The sequence below is a fragment of the Asparagus officinalis genome, chromosome 10 (genome assembly GCF_001876935.1).
Source record: "Asparagus officinalis chromosome 10, Aspof.V1, whole genome shotgun sequence".
NCBI lineage: Eukaryota > Viridiplantae > Streptophyta > Magnoliopsida > Asparagales > Asparagaceae > Asparagus > Asparagus officinalis.
The window spans coordinates 64,193,045-64,210,080 of NC_033803.1; the positions used below are offsets into that span (position 1 = coordinate 64,193,045).

General features: G+C 37.3%; 1 protein-coding gene across 1 annotated transcript; it reads right to left on the minus strand.

Moving 5' to 3' along the window:
• On the minus strand, positions 2,197 to 16,901 carry LOC109825896 (lactoylglutathione lyase). Its single transcript, XM_020392809.1, has 8 exons — positions 16,620 to 16,901; positions 16,467 to 16,528; positions 4,234 to 4,294; positions 4,045 to 4,124; positions 3,852 to 3,922; positions 3,565 to 3,654; positions 3,054 to 3,175; positions 2,197 to 2,450 (listed from the first exon to the last, which is right to left on the minus strand). The coding sequence occupies exons 1-7, from the start codon at positions 16,848 to 16,850 to the stop codon at positions 3,075 to 3,077; spliced, it is 696 nt and encodes a 231-aa protein (XP_020248398.1). The 5' UTR covers positions 16,851 to 16,901; the 3' UTR covers positions 2,197 to 2,450; positions 3,054 to 3,074.

A 17,036-nucleotide genomic window follows, 5' to 3' on the forward strand; every position in this document is an offset into this window, starting at 1 on the left:
TAAGTCTGATGATTGCATATCTTTGTTAAGAATTTGCCATATGCGCCTATTACCCTCTATATTATTGCACCATGTGAACTTGTTGCCGGTGGTGATGATGGGAATCATCTGACAATCATTGATGTAACAACTGAATTTCTCCATAGCTAGGGGTTGAGGAGAGGCTCCTCCAATCTTTTCATGAATAGAAGTGATGGCATTAAAATCACCACCCCAATCGATGGGCCCCTATTGAGGGAATGGATGAACCAAAGGTGATCCCAGAGTTCTCTTCTTCTTTGGGTAGTGTGTTTCCCATACACCTGGACGCCAAAGAATTCAAATTTTACCTCCTATATCATCATGGGATAACCAGTTGGATGATTCACAAATAAAAGGAAACTTTCTGATGTAGGAAGATGAGACTATAGGATCAATAGTTGTAAACAAAAGTGGCTTATGTTCATCAATGAGTTGCCTACAGTAGTCAAAAGTGCCAGGGTTGGCTATTCCCCTGACATTCCAAAAAATCACGTTCTTGTTATTCATAAAGAGGTGGGGTTAGGGTCTTTTCTGACCCTGAATCGAACTTTGAGAGGATGATCTAGATGCCTTTTATTCCTCTTTGAACTGAGGGAAGGCCAACTCTTCCATGACATTAATATCATCTCCTTGAGAGTCATAAGTGCTAATCAATTCTGGTCTGGAGTCATCAGCTGGGTCTTGTGGATCTTGAATTGTCGCACAAGGAGAGTTAGGAGGGGAATCAACTGCCGGTGAGGATCAAGATTCAGATATGTCATTGGAGGGATATTGAGATGTGAGTTGTTAGGATCAATGGAGGGGGCTGGCCCTTCCGATTCATTCTGAGGAACCACAGGAGTTACTCTCAGATTAGAACTCATAGGATCTTTGCTTGCTCAATGATTGGAACTTGCATGTTCACCGCTTCCCAAAATACTATGTTGTCTGCCAAGTTGGTTTGCTCCCCTAATTTAAGGACATGCTGATGATGAGGCAGAGCACCAAACACAACTAATTTGCATTTCTGTTTCCCTTTGCGACTTGCAGCTGGATGTGCTAATGGTTTATGTGGAGTGGTTGGAGGGACCAAGGGGAGGTTAGCTGGGACGGCTAAGGAGGATAGACAAGGTATAGAGGAGAAAATGAGGGGAGGAGCCTCTGGGGTTTGTCCGACTGTAGGATGATCAACCGTGGCTTGGCCATGGGGGTGGGCTACTGATTGAGGGGGGAGGGGCCCTGGCTAACTCCTCTAATACAAGGGGGGATGCACCGCGTTGAGAATTCTCGCGCTGAGAGACGCTAGTCTTCATCGAGGCTTTTTGTTGAACAGGTGGTGGGCGTTCATGGAGAACTAGAGAACGTTCTTCTTCAAAGACCGATTGGGCCTAGATTCAAAATTTTACACATTCTGGCAGCACTAGTGCGGGCGAGAGTCCCCGTAGCTTTGTCGAAGCACAGAAAACGGCCAATCTTGTTGGCTACAGATTCCAGAAACTCAGGAATGAAGCACTGTAATGGAAGTCTCGGCAATGAAAACCAAATTGGGGCCAAACATGAATCTTCCTTCATGTGAGTGTGCCATTGAACACTTTGTAGGAAGTTAATTGAGTATCGGATGATGGCGTTTCAATAGGTCTTTGTTGTCCTGAAAGCGCGGCAAAAACACTCTAGATGTTAGTGCCAATGGAGAATTGGTGTTCGATGCCCCCCAAAAGAGAATTTCCTTGTGGCTAGATTCGAGGGAGGGTTTCTCACCATGCAACTTCATCACCAAAGCATTAGCATAGATCTCTATTTTAGGGAGCTCAGAGTTAATAAAAGAGGAGGGAACTCCCTCTTGAGATCCGCAGGTGATTTTAGCTCCTGTGCAAGGGATCCGAGCAAAGGACTCTACATCGTTTGCATGAGCTCCGACGAAGCCTGGGCCTCGAGGCACTTGGGCATATGACTTTTGCTCAAGGGGCGGAGCTAGAGGCCGTTTAGAGATCGCCGCAGATGGATGTGGCTGAAGGGGGTAGAACGAGTCACTGCCTGACTGATGAGGAGGAGGGACTGACCCAGGCACCCCAGCATCAATGAAGATAGAAAGAGGTGGTGCGGGCTGACCTTGGGTTTGATTGCGGGGTTGGGGTGGGATTTGGAACTGTATCTAAAGAGGGATTAGGTTTTTTTAATTAATGGACAACAGAAAACTCACTCAACCATGAGAGCCAGACTACTATTATTCAACAACTTTTCAACAGGATTATATCACAACTAGATATTAAGGTACAGGCACACTCACGAATCCATACATAGCGACATTTCATGTTTTTTCTTTTTTTTTTCTTTCCTGAATAAAGCTGAATCACAATGTAAATGAGAATAACAAACTCCCACTGGCAAATCTTTAAGAATCCATACCGAACAAGGTGGCTTCTCTTGCAACAGACCTCAGGCTCAGGCCCCTGCATCCGATCACATCACGTATAAACATCAAGATATATTATGTGTTCCAGAATGATGTATAAACACCAAGATATATTTTACATTCACAATAAATAATGTTTCCAGAATGATATATTCTGTACGTCACTCAAACCCATTAACAAAAGGGTTAATTGCACATAGACCCCTTGCAATATCGTTGCTTTGAACTTCTATCCCCGTAGTCTCATTGTGGCACATAGGTCCCCTTGTGTTAATTCTTTTTCCTCTTTTACCCCGAGATAGATCCATTAATTCAACTAGGGGCAATATCGGCCAAAATTTCACCAAGGGTAAAAAGAGTCAAAAAAGATTAACTAAGGGGCCTATCTGCAACAATGAAACTATAGGGGAACTAGGTTAGTGAATTACAAAACAACAATACCACAAAACAACGATACTACAGGACTTAAAAATAAAGAATACAAAACGACGATACTACAGGGGTTCTAGCTGCAACAATGAAACTACAGGGGTTAAGTTTAAAACAATGATACTATAGGGGGTCTATGTGCAATTAACCCTTAGCCAGAAGACAAATTTGTATGTATGATTGCTAAGAGGGGAGTAACAATAAAGATTACCAAGAGTTCGAAAGATCACTCTTAAGCACCCACAGTAGTCAGCTCCCCAATTCTTTTCAGGTCAAAGATTTCGATCCAGTAGCCGTCTGGGTCTTTAATGAATGCAATACCTTTCATTTTTCCTGTAAATGAAACACAAGGTTAACTTATACAATATCACTCTCAAGTCTCAACAGACCTTTAAAAAGAACAATAATCAGTCTTACACCTGTCAGCAACTATGCAAGCCATTAGGCCATATGGAAATAAAAGAAGTTCATGTTAATTAAACCCTGTCTTTTAGGTGCATCAGATGTAAATTACTATAGTCAGTATCATACTTGAAGGCTTGAAGCAACTATAAAATAACACCACAATAATTCTTTTGCACTAATTTGGCTTCAAGTGAATTTGAAATTTACGCAAATTGATAGCCTTTCCAAAAATAATGCATCAAAAGACAATATAAACTTAATATCGAAACAGAGGGTCAAAACGTAGAGCTCCCAAATACTATTCAAATAAGAGTTACCATCATCAGGCTTCTTCACAAATTCAACTCCTAACTGTTCAAAACGCTCACATGCCCTGTAAGTATCATCAACTGTAATGCCAATATGACCTGGGGAAAAAAAAGAGCCAAAGTTATAAGCAGCTCAAGATATGGGTAACGGGGTATGTAGCAGACTTGGAGAATCTATTATCAATTTATCATAGTTAACTATAATTATAGGGCACATCTAAATCATGCTTTAGAAATTGTAGAAGTTAGAAGGAAGCTATGAAAATTTCCATCTTATCAACACTTAAGAAACATACCAAAGCCACGAGGCTCTGAATTTCCATTATGGTATCCTTTGAATTCAGGATCAGTTTCTGTGCCCCAATTGCTGAAAACACAATAAAAGTGGAGTCAAGAAGAGAAAAAGGAATCACAGTCTCAACACCGAGGTAATAAAAAACAGACGTGGAGTTTAACTATCAAGATATAACAAACAAATATCTTTCTTACTGTGTTAGCTCAAGTGTAGCCTTCTGACCAAAGGTCCAAACTGTTCTTTGTACTGGATCAGCGGGAGCAGTTGCAGGATTCTATACAAAATTAAGCATATTTTTACTGCAGAATTCTGAGATACCATCAAATACCTCAAGATAATTAAACCTACTATGGAAGGAAGTATCACAATTTTCAGAAATTTACCTCATAACCCATAAAATACAAGCTAAACTTCATTTCAGGGAAATCCAACCTCTTCAGCAACCTGATTTCAACATGGGCAAACACAACGACACAATCACAATAAAATAAAATAATATAAAATAAATAATGGAAGTTTATTGTATAAAAAACAGATATGTAAAATTTACCAGTAGTCATAACACCCTAAAAGTATGCATGTCCTAAAGTTTTTAATCATAAAGATACAAGATGTAGTTAGTGACAAAAGAAGATATGGTTCAAATCAGATTTTTTTTTCTGAACTGCAGGTAAATGAGGTAAAAGGTAAAATACCAAGCACTTTTCACATTGTGTAACCTTCTTTATTACAACTGTGCCCGTCGTTGGATAGAGTTTATGCTCAATTTTAAGGATAGTTATTTTAAGACAAATGGATCCGAACTTTTTATTACTCATTTTAGCCAGGCTTGGAGTTGGAAGGGAAATATTATTAACTGCCTCCCAGTCCTAATACTGGCAAACACAGGATTGTAGGACCTGATAGTGTTTCAATTTAAAAGCATTTGGGAGATGAGATATCAAAATTTGAGAACCAACATTTCAACAAGCCAAAGAAACATCTTCATCCTCCAAAAGAAGAAAACCACCACCACCATCAGCAGCTTGTATCTTCCTGCTCTCCCTCAATCCAGCAATAAAAATTATAGAAAGACATTATTTTGTTTTCTTCTGCTTGCAAGGGAATTCCACATTTCTCTGTTTCAATCTGAAACATTTTTAATTCAAAACAATTTATCCAAAAAATAAAATAAAATAAAAAACTAAAAACACAATCACCCTTTTCTTCCTCATGTCCATGGAAGGCAAAATCCATTATTCTTCTACTTCTAACCCATCCATACAAGGAAAAACTCCTTCCTCATATCCACATAATGATTAAATCATCCTTCAACATCCAACTGTCATTGGTTTCAAAAAATTTGCTATGAACAAGAACTGGGATTCGGCTTTTAAGTTGTGTTTTTATATTGTTAAATCCACTCCAAATGTTTCTCTCTAAAAAAATCAAGTACAAACATGAAGACATCGACGAGAATGTCACGGTCATGTAGGATCGAGGACAAGGAAGCTGATGGCCATTCAGAGTTCTATTTCGCCGACAAGGGGAATAAGCGGTGATGGGGGCATGTGTTCGGGTTTTGGAAATTGGGATTGCGATTTGCAATGAAGATGAATTGGCTTTTGGTGATGGAATTTTTATGGGGGTTTCTGTAAAAGAAAAACACTAGCAACCATCGTCTTTGAACTAGATAGTGTGGTGAACGCCACCTCAGCATCACTCCATCTAAGGGGCTAGAGTGACACACTAGCACCCTTTTTCCCTATATGCATGTATGTATGTATGTAAACTTAAGTTGATAGAAATACCTATCCACCAAGTTTTTTATCTATTAGATTTGCTTTGAGATTTGTGTGCGACATTAATGGTATCTTTGAAATGTGTGCATTAATTTTGGTGGACAAGAGTTTCTATCCACTTAAGTTTATAGGAGCTTTACTCTATATATATAAATGTGTGCATTAATTTTGGTGGACAAGAGTTTCTATCCACTTAAGTTTATAGGAGCTTTACTCTATAGACGCCACGTACTTCATTTGTCGCGGTTGCTCGCCATACAGTTCTTCTGTATTACGAAATATGGATCTGACATTCATATTCTCATGTTGCCTCTGATGGACCAAATCCATAGAGGCAATTGTGAGACATTGAGCAAGTGAACAATCTCTATCCTATTTTATACGGATTTCATTATCCGCTACAGTGGGTTCTGGGCCTAGAACGGGTTTCGGCGTTTGTGAGGACATATGCTACTTTGTCATAAGTTAGGGCAATTTTAACATTCCTCAACCAGTCCGCAGATATCCAAGGCGATCTCATGTACCTAAGAGACAATATGATTTTCTCATTGAAGGTAGCATGTTAGATCACGTTATAGATGATGACGAACCATTGAGTTATCAGCAAGCCTCTCAGAGTAGGGACTCTGTTGCTTGGCATGATGCAATAAAATCCGAAATAGACTCTATGTACACCAATAAAGTATGGATCTTAGACAATGCTCCTAAAGGGGTGATACCCATAGGTTGTAAATGGTTGTTTAAGAAAAAGATGGGTGTAGATGGGGAAAGTAGAGACTTTTAAAGCTAGACTGATAGCTAAAAGTTTTCGTCAAAGACCTGGTTTGGACTACGATGAAACCTTTTCTCCAGTGGCTATGCTAAAGTCTATTCGGATTCTACTTACTATAGCTGCTCACTAAGACTACGAGATTTGGCAAATGGTTGTCAAAACTGCATTTCTAAATGGTGATTTAGAAGAGTACTTATATATGTCTCAACCAAAGGGATTTGTAGTCAGTGGGAGCAGTGAAAAAGCATGTAGGTTGCTTAAATCCATTTATGGACTGAAGCAAGCATCACGGAGATGGAACATCTGTTTTGATGATGCTATCAAAGAGTTTGGTTTCATCAAAAATCCAGATGAACCATGTGTGTATAAAAGGATAATTGGGAGTATAATATCGTTTCTTATTTTGTATGTAGACGATATACTCTTAATCGGTAATGACATACCGTTATTACAAACGATAAAAATTTGGCTATCAAAAAGATTTTTCATGAAAGATTTGGGTGAAGCATCTTGTATACTGGGTATTCAGATTTATAGAGATAGATCTAAAAGGATATTAGGATTATCTCAATCTAGATACATTGGCAAAGTGCTAAAACGGTTTAGCATGAAAAATTCCAAGAAATGTTTCGTACCTGCATCTCCTGGAATCTCCCTCTAAAAAGATGTCTCCCCAGCCTGATGAAGAGAGGAAACGCATGAGTCTAATTCCTTATGCCTCGGTAGTAGGATCAATCATGTATGTCATGTTATGTACTAGACCGGATATCGCTTATTCACTCAGTATGATAAGTAGATACTAATCTAATCATGGAGAAGAGCACTAGAAAGCAGTCAAAAATATACTTAAGTACCTGAAAAGGACTAAAGAGTTATTTTTGATATACGGTAAAAGTGACCTCCAAATAGAGGCTTTTTCTGACTCAAGCTTTCAGAGCGATATCGATGATAGTAAATCTGTTTCAGGATATGTTTTTACCCTCAATAGAGGGGCTGTTAGTTGGAAAAGTTCCAAACATGACACAGTAGCAGACTCTGCTATGAAAGCCGAATACATTACGGTAAATGATGCAGCCAAAGAAGCTGTCTGGATGAGGAAGTTCCTTTCAGAGCTGAAAGTTGTTCCTACCATTAAAGATCCAGTACCTTTATACTGTGATAATAATGCTGCAATAGCTCTGACAAAAGAACCCCGATCTCACCATAAGTCCAGACACATTTTGAGAAAGTATCACTTGATCAGGGAGATAGTTGATCGCCAAAAGATCAAGATTGAAAGAGTAGACACAAAAGATAATATAGCAGATCCATTCACAAAGTCAATTGCTCGTACACAATTTGAAAAACTTGTTGAGCTATTGGGTATTAGATACTACAATGATTGGCCTTAGTGCAAGTGAGAGTTTGTTAGATATAGGTGCCCTGCAGGTAATAATTATATATTGTAACAGGACCTATATGAATATAACATTCTTGTTTAAAATAATAGTATGCTATTTTGGTCAGATTTATCCGGTATTTTCATACAGATAAAGTCCTTAGAATAATACCAGACTATCAGACATTTCGGATATGATCGTAATGAAGAGATCTGATTTGTCATTAACGTATATTCTAAAATGTTCCTAGTCAATGAAGTGTTGAAATGAGACATCTTCACTTTGGGAAGACTAGTGTATACTACAATGATTGACCTTAGTGCAAGTGAGAGTTTGTTAGATATAGGTGCCCTGCAGGTAATAATTATATATTGTAACAGGACCTATATGAATATAACATTCTTGTTTAAAATAATAGTATGCTATTTTGGTCAGATTTATCTGGTATTTTCATACAGATAAAGTCCTTAGAATAATACCAGACTATCAGACATTTCGGATATGATCGTAATGAAGAGATCTGATTTGTCATTAACGTATATTCTAAAATGTTCCTAGTCAATGAAGTGTTGAAATGAGACATCATCACTTTGGGAAGACTAGTGTATACTATATTTCTCCTTTGGTAGGATGATGATCCATCTCTTGGATCATTGATATGAGACATCAATATATAGTATACAGGTGACTCATTAATGAATGAGTTGACTGAACGACTCACTGAGAACATCTAGTTGGTAATTATACTTAACTGTCAAATAGAAGTTCTCAAGTGATATAGTACATAGTAGTCTCTTGACCTGAGGCATGAGTGCAATATCTTACATGTCAGTGTAGGTGTACTTAGACTTTTATCTAACCACAGTTCTCATCGAGTTGTGCATAACGGTTCTTGTTGGGTACATCCCGAGACATAAGTAGATATTGAGATGCCAATATGGGATTCGTCTCTCCCGGTATAGGGGGTTAATGTCATAAGATTGTTAGATATAACTATAATCTAGAAATCCTTAGCCGAGGTAAATAAGATAAACTGAGTGTCAGTTTGATCTTATAAGTTATGAGTTTATATCAACAAACACTAATTGAGCAATTAGGGTTTGACAGTTTTCATACCCTAGGCTCAATAGTTTGACGAAGAGATCGGACTGTACGGCATTTTCACTGAGTGGTCCTGATAAAATTGGATAAGCATCTTACAGACCTTTATCACAACTCATACCCGGATAGTCTTCATGTGCAACTAGCACCTCTGTTGTACTTGTGGATATGATCCACTACCGAGTTTTTGAATTGGGCCCTAGAGTCACACCAAGCGCGTACTTAAATCCTATGAAACATAATTTATAGAGTGATGTGTATGATTGATACGCATATATGATTTTTTTTACCGGATACACATAAACGGCTATGTATATCAGTAAAATCGGAATGCTATGTGCTTAGGAAATGAATTCTAGTATTTTTCTCATAAAGTTAACTTTTAGTCAACTAGTTGACTTTTTGGTCAACGGTTGACTTTTGGTCAACTCTTGATTTATTTGGTTATATAGTGACTAATTAGTTAAAGATTGGAATAATACTATATACCGTATTTATGAAATACTGTATTAGTAATAATAATTTGATATTCTCATTTATGAAATACACATACCATGTATAATAAGTCATGAGATGAGTCACTTAGTGGTATGGTTTGAGCACATGGTTTATTAGCACATGGTTTTGAAATGTAATGATTCATAAGATGATTCATTGCATGACTCACTTGATTAATCATTAATTTTTGATGATTCATTGCATGACTCATAGGATGAGTCATTCATGTCATGAACACATTTCACTCTATAAATATGAGCTCTCTCTCTTCATGAAAGGCTAATGAAAATTAAATTTCCATAAGAGAAAAAAAGAGAGCTATACCTCTTACTAAACTCTAGCAATCTTTGAGTAAGAGGAAGTACGATTTTAAGAACCCCGGGGTGGATATCTTGCCTCGCGTCTCAAGCAGCGTCCAATAGCTTTCGGGTTTACTTAAAGAGTTGGAGATCCACTACGAGGAGTTTTCTGCATCAAAGAGAGCAAGCTAAAAGTTGTTCGATTCACTATCGAATCACGCTATAAAAGTATGACTTTCAAACCTTGTATACTCTCTTAACAATAAGAATCATGTTAGATTTAATTAGACGGTCCATATGAATATTTCATGCTCTCTACATGCTTAGTATTTTTTTATACATGTCTTCCGCTGTGTATTATGCATGTAGACATAGCACGATTTCCTTCATGGTATACAGGATGCTTCACCCAAATCTTTCATGAAAAATCTTTTTGATAGCCAAATTTTTACCTCTTGTAATGACGGTATGTCATTACCGATTAAAAGTATATCGTCTACATGCAAAATAAGAAACGATACTATACTTCCAATTATCCTTTTATACACACATGGTTCATCTGAATTTTTGATGAAACCAAACTCTTTGATAGCATCATCAAAACAGATGTTCCATCTCCGTGATGCTTGCTTCAGTCCATAAATGGATTTAAGCAACCTACATGCTTTTCCACTGCTCCCACTGACTGTGATGCTTGCTTCAGTCCATAAATGGATTTAAGCAACCTACATGCTTTTCCACTGCTCCCACTGACTACGAGATCTGGCAAAATGGATGTCAAAACTGTATTTCTAAATGGTGATTTAGAAGAGTGCATATATACGTCTCAACCCTCTGATACCATGAAGGAAATCGTGCTATGTCTACATGCATAATACACAACGGAAGACATGTATGTACAAAAATTACTAAGTATGTAGAGAGCATGAAATATTCATATGGACCGTCTAATTAAATCTAACATGATCCTTATTATTAAGTGAACATACAAGGTTTGAAAGTCATACTTTTGTAGCGTGATTCGATAGTGAATCAAACAACATTTAGCTTGCTCTCTTTGATGCAGAAAGCTCCTCGTAGTGGATCTCTAACTCTTCAAGTAAATCCGAAAGCTATTGGATGCTGCTTGAGACGCGATGCAAGATATCCACCCCGGGGTTCTTAAAATCCTACTACTTTCTCTTACTCAAGGATTGCTAGAGTTTAGTAAGAGGTATAGCTCTCTTTCTTTCTCTTATGAAAATTTAATTTTCATTAGCCTTTCATGAAGAGAGAGAGCTCATATTTATAGAGTGATGAAATGTGTTCATGACATGAACGACTAATCCTATGAGTCATGCAATGAATCATCAAATATCAATGATTAATCTAGTGAGTCATGCAATGAATCATCAAATATTAATGATTAATCTAGTGAGTCATGTAATGAATCATCTTATGAATCATTACATTTCAAAACCATGTGCTAATAAACCATGTGCTCAAACCATACCACTAAGTGACTCATCTCATGACTCATTATACATGGTATGTGTATTTCATAAATGAGAATACCAAATTATTATCACTAATACAGTATTTCATAAATACGGTATATAGTATTATTCTAATCTTTAACTAATTAGTCACTATATGACCAAATAAATCAAGAGTTGACCAAAAGTCAACTGTTGACCAAAAAATTAACTTTATGGGAAAAATACTAGAATTCATTTCCTAAACACATAGCATTCCGATTTTACCGATATACATAACCGTTTATGTGTATCCGGAAAAAATTATATATGCGTATCAATCATACGCATCACTCCATAAGTTGTGTTTCATAGGATTCAAGTACGCGCTTGGTGTGACTCTAGGGCCCAACTTAAAAAACTCGGTAGTGGATTATATCCATAAGTACAACAGAGGTGCTAGCTACACATGAAGACCACCCGGGTATAAGTTATGATAAAGGTCTGCAAGATGCTTATTCAATTTTATCAGGACCACTCAATGATAATACCGTACAGCCCGGTCTTTTCGTCAAACCAAGTCAAACTATTGAGCCTAGGGTATGGCAAACTGTCAAACCCTAATAGCTTGATTAGTGTTTATTGATATTAAACTCATAACCTATAAGATAAAACTGACACTCAGTTTATCTTACTCACATTGGTCAAGGATTTTCAGGCTATAGTTATATCAAACAATCTTATGACATCAACCCTTATACTGGGAGAGACAAATCCCTTCTTGGCATCTCAATATCTACTTATGTCTTGGGATGTACCCAACAAGAACCGTTATGCACAATTCAATAAGAACTGTGTGCGCCTTACGATGCGGGGCGGTGGCGAAGCGCCCCACATCTGATGCAGCAGCGCCTTTTGCGCCTCGCGTACATCTGTACTTTGTGTAGGATGCATGTAGTACATTTCTTCATATAGTTTTGTTTGTTAACATTTTAATCGAGTCTTTATACTTGATATTCCATATCCCAAAAAGAAAAATAAATCCAATATGCTTTTTTAATAACCTTCAATTGAGGACCATTACTAATCCTTAGTTTGGATATGTCTTGATTTAACATTTGATTTGAAAATTTATGAAATTTGCTACTATGTTGGGTGTTAGCATTAGAAATTAAGGCAATATATTGTAAGTTTGTAGCAAGATATTATTTATCATGATATTTTTCATGTAAATTCTAAAAACATGTTCTTTCGCGCTTGATTACATATATTGAAATATTATGTGTGTGGTGTGCGCCTCGCATCACTCAGGCGCGCGCATAGCGTTACGCCTTGCGCATGTGCGCGTAAAGATGTTTTGCGCGCCGTATTGCGCCTCGCGCATTGAAAACACTGACTGTGGTTAGGTAAAAGTCTAAATACGTCTTTACTGACATATAAGATATTGCACCCATACCTCAGGTCAAGAGACTACAATGTATTATATCACTTGAGAACTTCTATTTGACAGTTAAGTATATTACCAACTAGATATTCTCGGCAAGTCGTTCAGTCAACTCATTCACTAATGAGTCGCCTATATACTGTATCTTGATGTCTCACATTAATGATCTAAGAGATTGATCAACTGCTTCAAAAGGAGAAATAGAGCATACACTAGTCTTAACCAAAGTGATGATGTCCTATCTCAACACTTCATCAACTAGGAACATTTTAGAATATACGTTACCGACTAATCAGATCTCTTCATTACGATCACTATCCAAAATGTCTGATAATCTAGTATTTATTCTAATGACATTATCTGTATTTTTAGAACATCAGATAAATCTGACCAAAATAGCATACTATCATTTTGAACAATGATGTTATATACATATAGGTCCTGTTACAATATACAATAATTACCTGCAGGGCACCTATATCTAACAAACTCTCACTTGTACTAAGGCCAATTATTGTAGTATCTAATACCCAATAGCTCAATAAGTTTCTCAAATTGTGAACAAGCAATTGCCTTTGTGAATGGATCTGCTATATTATATTTTATGTCTACTCTTTCAATCTTAATCTTCCGGCAATCAACTATCTCCCTGATCAAGTGATACTTCCTCAGAATGTGTCTGGAGTTATGATGAGATCAAAATTCCTTTGTCAGAGCTATTGCAGCATTATTATCACAGTATAAAGGTACTGGATCTTTAATGGTGGGAACAACTTTCAGCTCTAAAAGAAACTTCATCATCCAGACAGTTTCTTTAGCTGCATCATTGGCTGTAATGTATTCAGCTTCCATAGTCGAGTCTGCTACTGTATCCTGCTTTCTTTAGCTGCATCATTGGCTGTAATGTATTCAGCTTCCATAGTCGAGTCTGCTACTGTATCCTGCTTGAAACTTTTTAAGATGACAACCCCTCTATTGAGGGTGAAAACATATCCTGATACAGACTTACTATCATCGATATCGCTCTGAAAGCTTGAGTCGGAAAAAACCTCCATTCGGAGGTTACTTTTACCGTATATCAAAAATAACTCCTTAGTCCTTTTAAGGTACTTAAGTATATTCTTGACCGCTTTCCAGTGTTCTTCTCCATGATTAGATTGGTATCTACTTACCAAACTGAGTGAATAAACGATATCTGGTCTAGTATATAACATGGCATATATGATCGATCCTACTACGGAGACATAAGAAATTAGACTCATGCGTTTCCTCTCTTTATCAGTCTGGTGAGACATCTTTTTAGAGAGGGAGATTCCAGGAGATGCAGGTACGAAACCTTTCTTGGAATTTTCCATGCTAAACCGTTTTAACACTTTGCCAATGTATCTAGATTGAGATAATCCTAATATCCTTTTAGATCTATCTCTATAAATCTGAATACCCAGTATACATGATGCTTCACCCAAATCTTTCATGAAAAATCTTTTTGATAGCCAAATTTTTACCACTTGTAATGACGGTATGTCATTACCGATTAAGAGTATATCGTCTACGTACAAAATAAGAAACGATATTATATTCCCAATTATCCTTTTATACACACATGGTTCATCTGGATTTTTGATAAAACCACTCTCTTTGATAGCATCATCAAAACAGATGTTCTATCTCCGTGATGCTTGCTTCAGTCCATAAATGAATTTAAGCAACCTACATGTTTTTTCACTGCTCCCACTGATTACAAATCCCTCTGGTTGAGACATATATATGCACTCTTCTAAATCATCATTTAGAAATACAGTTTTGACATCCATTTGCCAAATCTCGTAGTCATAGTGAGCAGCTATAGCAAGTAGGATCCGAATAGACTTTAGCATAGCCACTGGAGAAAAGGTTTTATCGTAGTCCAAACCAGGTCTTTGACGAAAACCTTTAGCTACCAGTCGAGCTTTAAAAATCTCTACTTTCCCATTTGCACCCATCTTTTTCTTAAACAACCATTTGCAACCTATGGGTATCATCTCTTTAGGAGCATTGTCTAAGATCCATACTTTATTGGTGTACATAGAGTCAATTTCGGATTTTATTGCATCATGCCAAGCAACAGAGTCCTTACTATGAGAGTCTTGCTGATAACTCAATGGTTCATCATCATCTATGACGTGATCTAACATGCTACCTTCAATAAGAAAATCATATTGTCTCTTAGGTGCATGAAATCGCCTTAGATATCTGCAGAGTGGTTGAGGTTCTTCTGGTACAACTGAATTTTCTGTTTCTACTAAATTATCAGTATTGATTTGTATCTCTAAAATTTCTTACAATTCTACCATGCTCCCATTAATTTCTTTTTCAAAAAATTCCTTCTCCAAGAAGGTAGCATACCGAGAAACAATTATCTTTTGTTCATCGATGTGGTAGAATTGATATCCATGGTAATTCCTTGGATATCCTACAAGTTTACACAATACTGAACGTGTCTCTAATTTTTTAGGATCTTGCTTTTTTACATAAGCATGACATCCCCAAATCTTAATATAATTAAGATGTGGTTTCATCCCATACCATATCTCATATAGAGGTTTAGGCACTGCTTTAGTTGGAACCCTATTCAGTAAGTGTGCTGTTATTTCCAACGCATACCCCTAGAATAAAAAAGGTAACTCAGCATTACTCATCATGGAACGTACCATATCTAATAGGGTACGATTCCTCCTTTCTGACACGCCGTTAAGCTGTGGTGTAAAGGGTGGAGTAACCTGAGAGAGAATCCCATTCTCTTTTAAAAAACTGTCCTGAATTCCTAGCCTCACTCATCAAGAAGAAGCAAGTTGTTGCTTCATCTTCAGGTGCGTTGGTTACTCAGGATTATTTTTCTATAAATCCTACATCTTGGGTATTAGATACCGGATCAGGATCTCACATCTGTAATTTGTTACAGGGGCTGAGAAGTTATAGAAAGCTTGATGCTGGAGAGATGACCCTACAAGTTGGTAATGGTGCAATAGTTGCAGCAGTTGCAGTTGGGGATTTTCATCTAGCTTTACCAAATGGAAACATTTTGATTTTGAACTTCTGCTTAACACCCAAAAACCCATATCATCATTTACCAATATCATTATATCAGAGAACTTAAAAACTTTTTTATTCACCTTACACATCAGTATTAGACTAACAGTGTAAACTCAATTACAAATAGGGATATTTGCACTTTGGTACCCTATAGTTTACATTTTTAAACTTTGATGCCCAAAGTTTTTATTTGATAATTTGACACCCTAAATCTTACACTTCTTTTCCTTGATTACCCCAAAAAAAAAAATTTGACACCTTTGATACCCCAAAGTTTACAATTTTTTAAGCTTTGGTACTCTAAAATTTACATAATCCCAAAGTTTACAATTTTTTAGCGTTGACACCTAAAGTTTACATAAATTTTAACTTTGATACCCCAAAGCTTGCGGTACCAAGTGTCAAAAAAACAAAACCTTAGGCATCAAAGTTCTAAAAGGTGCAAATTTTGGCAAATCAAAGTCTTGGAAATAGCCCAAGCAATTAGAGTGTGAAAGTTAAACTTTGGGGTATCAACGTTACAAATGGTGTAAGAGTACCAAAGTGCGAATAGCCCAAGCAATTATGCCCGGTTAGCAAACTATTTCAAAGCTTCTACAGCCACTAATTTCCAGAGCTTCCATCAAGAAAAAAAATCACAACAATAGAAATATAACGACTATAATCTTTAAGCACGTCCACATTTATCTTCTCTTCACATGATAAAACACAACACATTTAAAAGGAAATAGAAAGATCAATCATGTGGGCATCTCACAACATTCGACAAAAATCAAAATCAGATAAAAGGGGACAAGTATCAAATCGAAAACTTACGACATGCCCAGCACTCGAGAATAGAAATCGAGGCTAACTTTAGGATCCTTGATTCTAAACATCTGCAGTCGAAAAAACCCCGAGTTACCTCAAGATCAACCCAAACTAAGAAAACCCACAAAGATTAAGACAAGAGGAAATCAATGGGTTTACAGTTTGTTGGAAGAAATAACCCTTGGTGGCCTCATCAGGCTCGGCTTGGAGACCTGGGTTGTTCGAGGGGGACTCTTTTGCCGCGGCCATTGAAGAAGAAGAAGAAGAAGAGAAGGACCGAGATGGGTTTAGTCTGAGAGCGTTGAGTGACGGGGAGATTGAAGGGAATTTTGAGGAGAATCGAGGGAGGAGGAGATTGCGAAGAGGCGAGATTAGAGGGGTTGAGGCCATGGACGAAGGACAATGACTGTAAATATATTATAGTTTGGGGCCGGGGCTCGTTGATGGAGTACGGGTTGATGATCCTGTGCATTTGGGCTATTTGTAGCCGTTGGATTATACGATGGTCCTCTTCTGGGACAAATTTTCATTTCCGACCCTGCCGAAAACTTAATTATCAAATTCAACCCACTTTGC

Coding starts and splice junctions, on each gene's coding strand:
- LOC109825896 (XM_020392809.1), bottom strand. CDS start 16,850: ATGGCCTCAACCCCTCTAATCTCGCCTCTTCGCAATCTCCTCCTCCCT. Junction 4,295..16,466: donor TCTCGAGTGCTGGGCATGTC/GTAAGTTTTCGA, acceptor TGTTGAAATCAG/GTTGCTGAAGAGGTTGGATT. Junction 3,655..3,851: donor TTCAGAGCCTCGTGGCTTTG/GTATGTTTCTTA, acceptor TTTTTTCCCCAG/GTCATATTGGCATTACAGTT.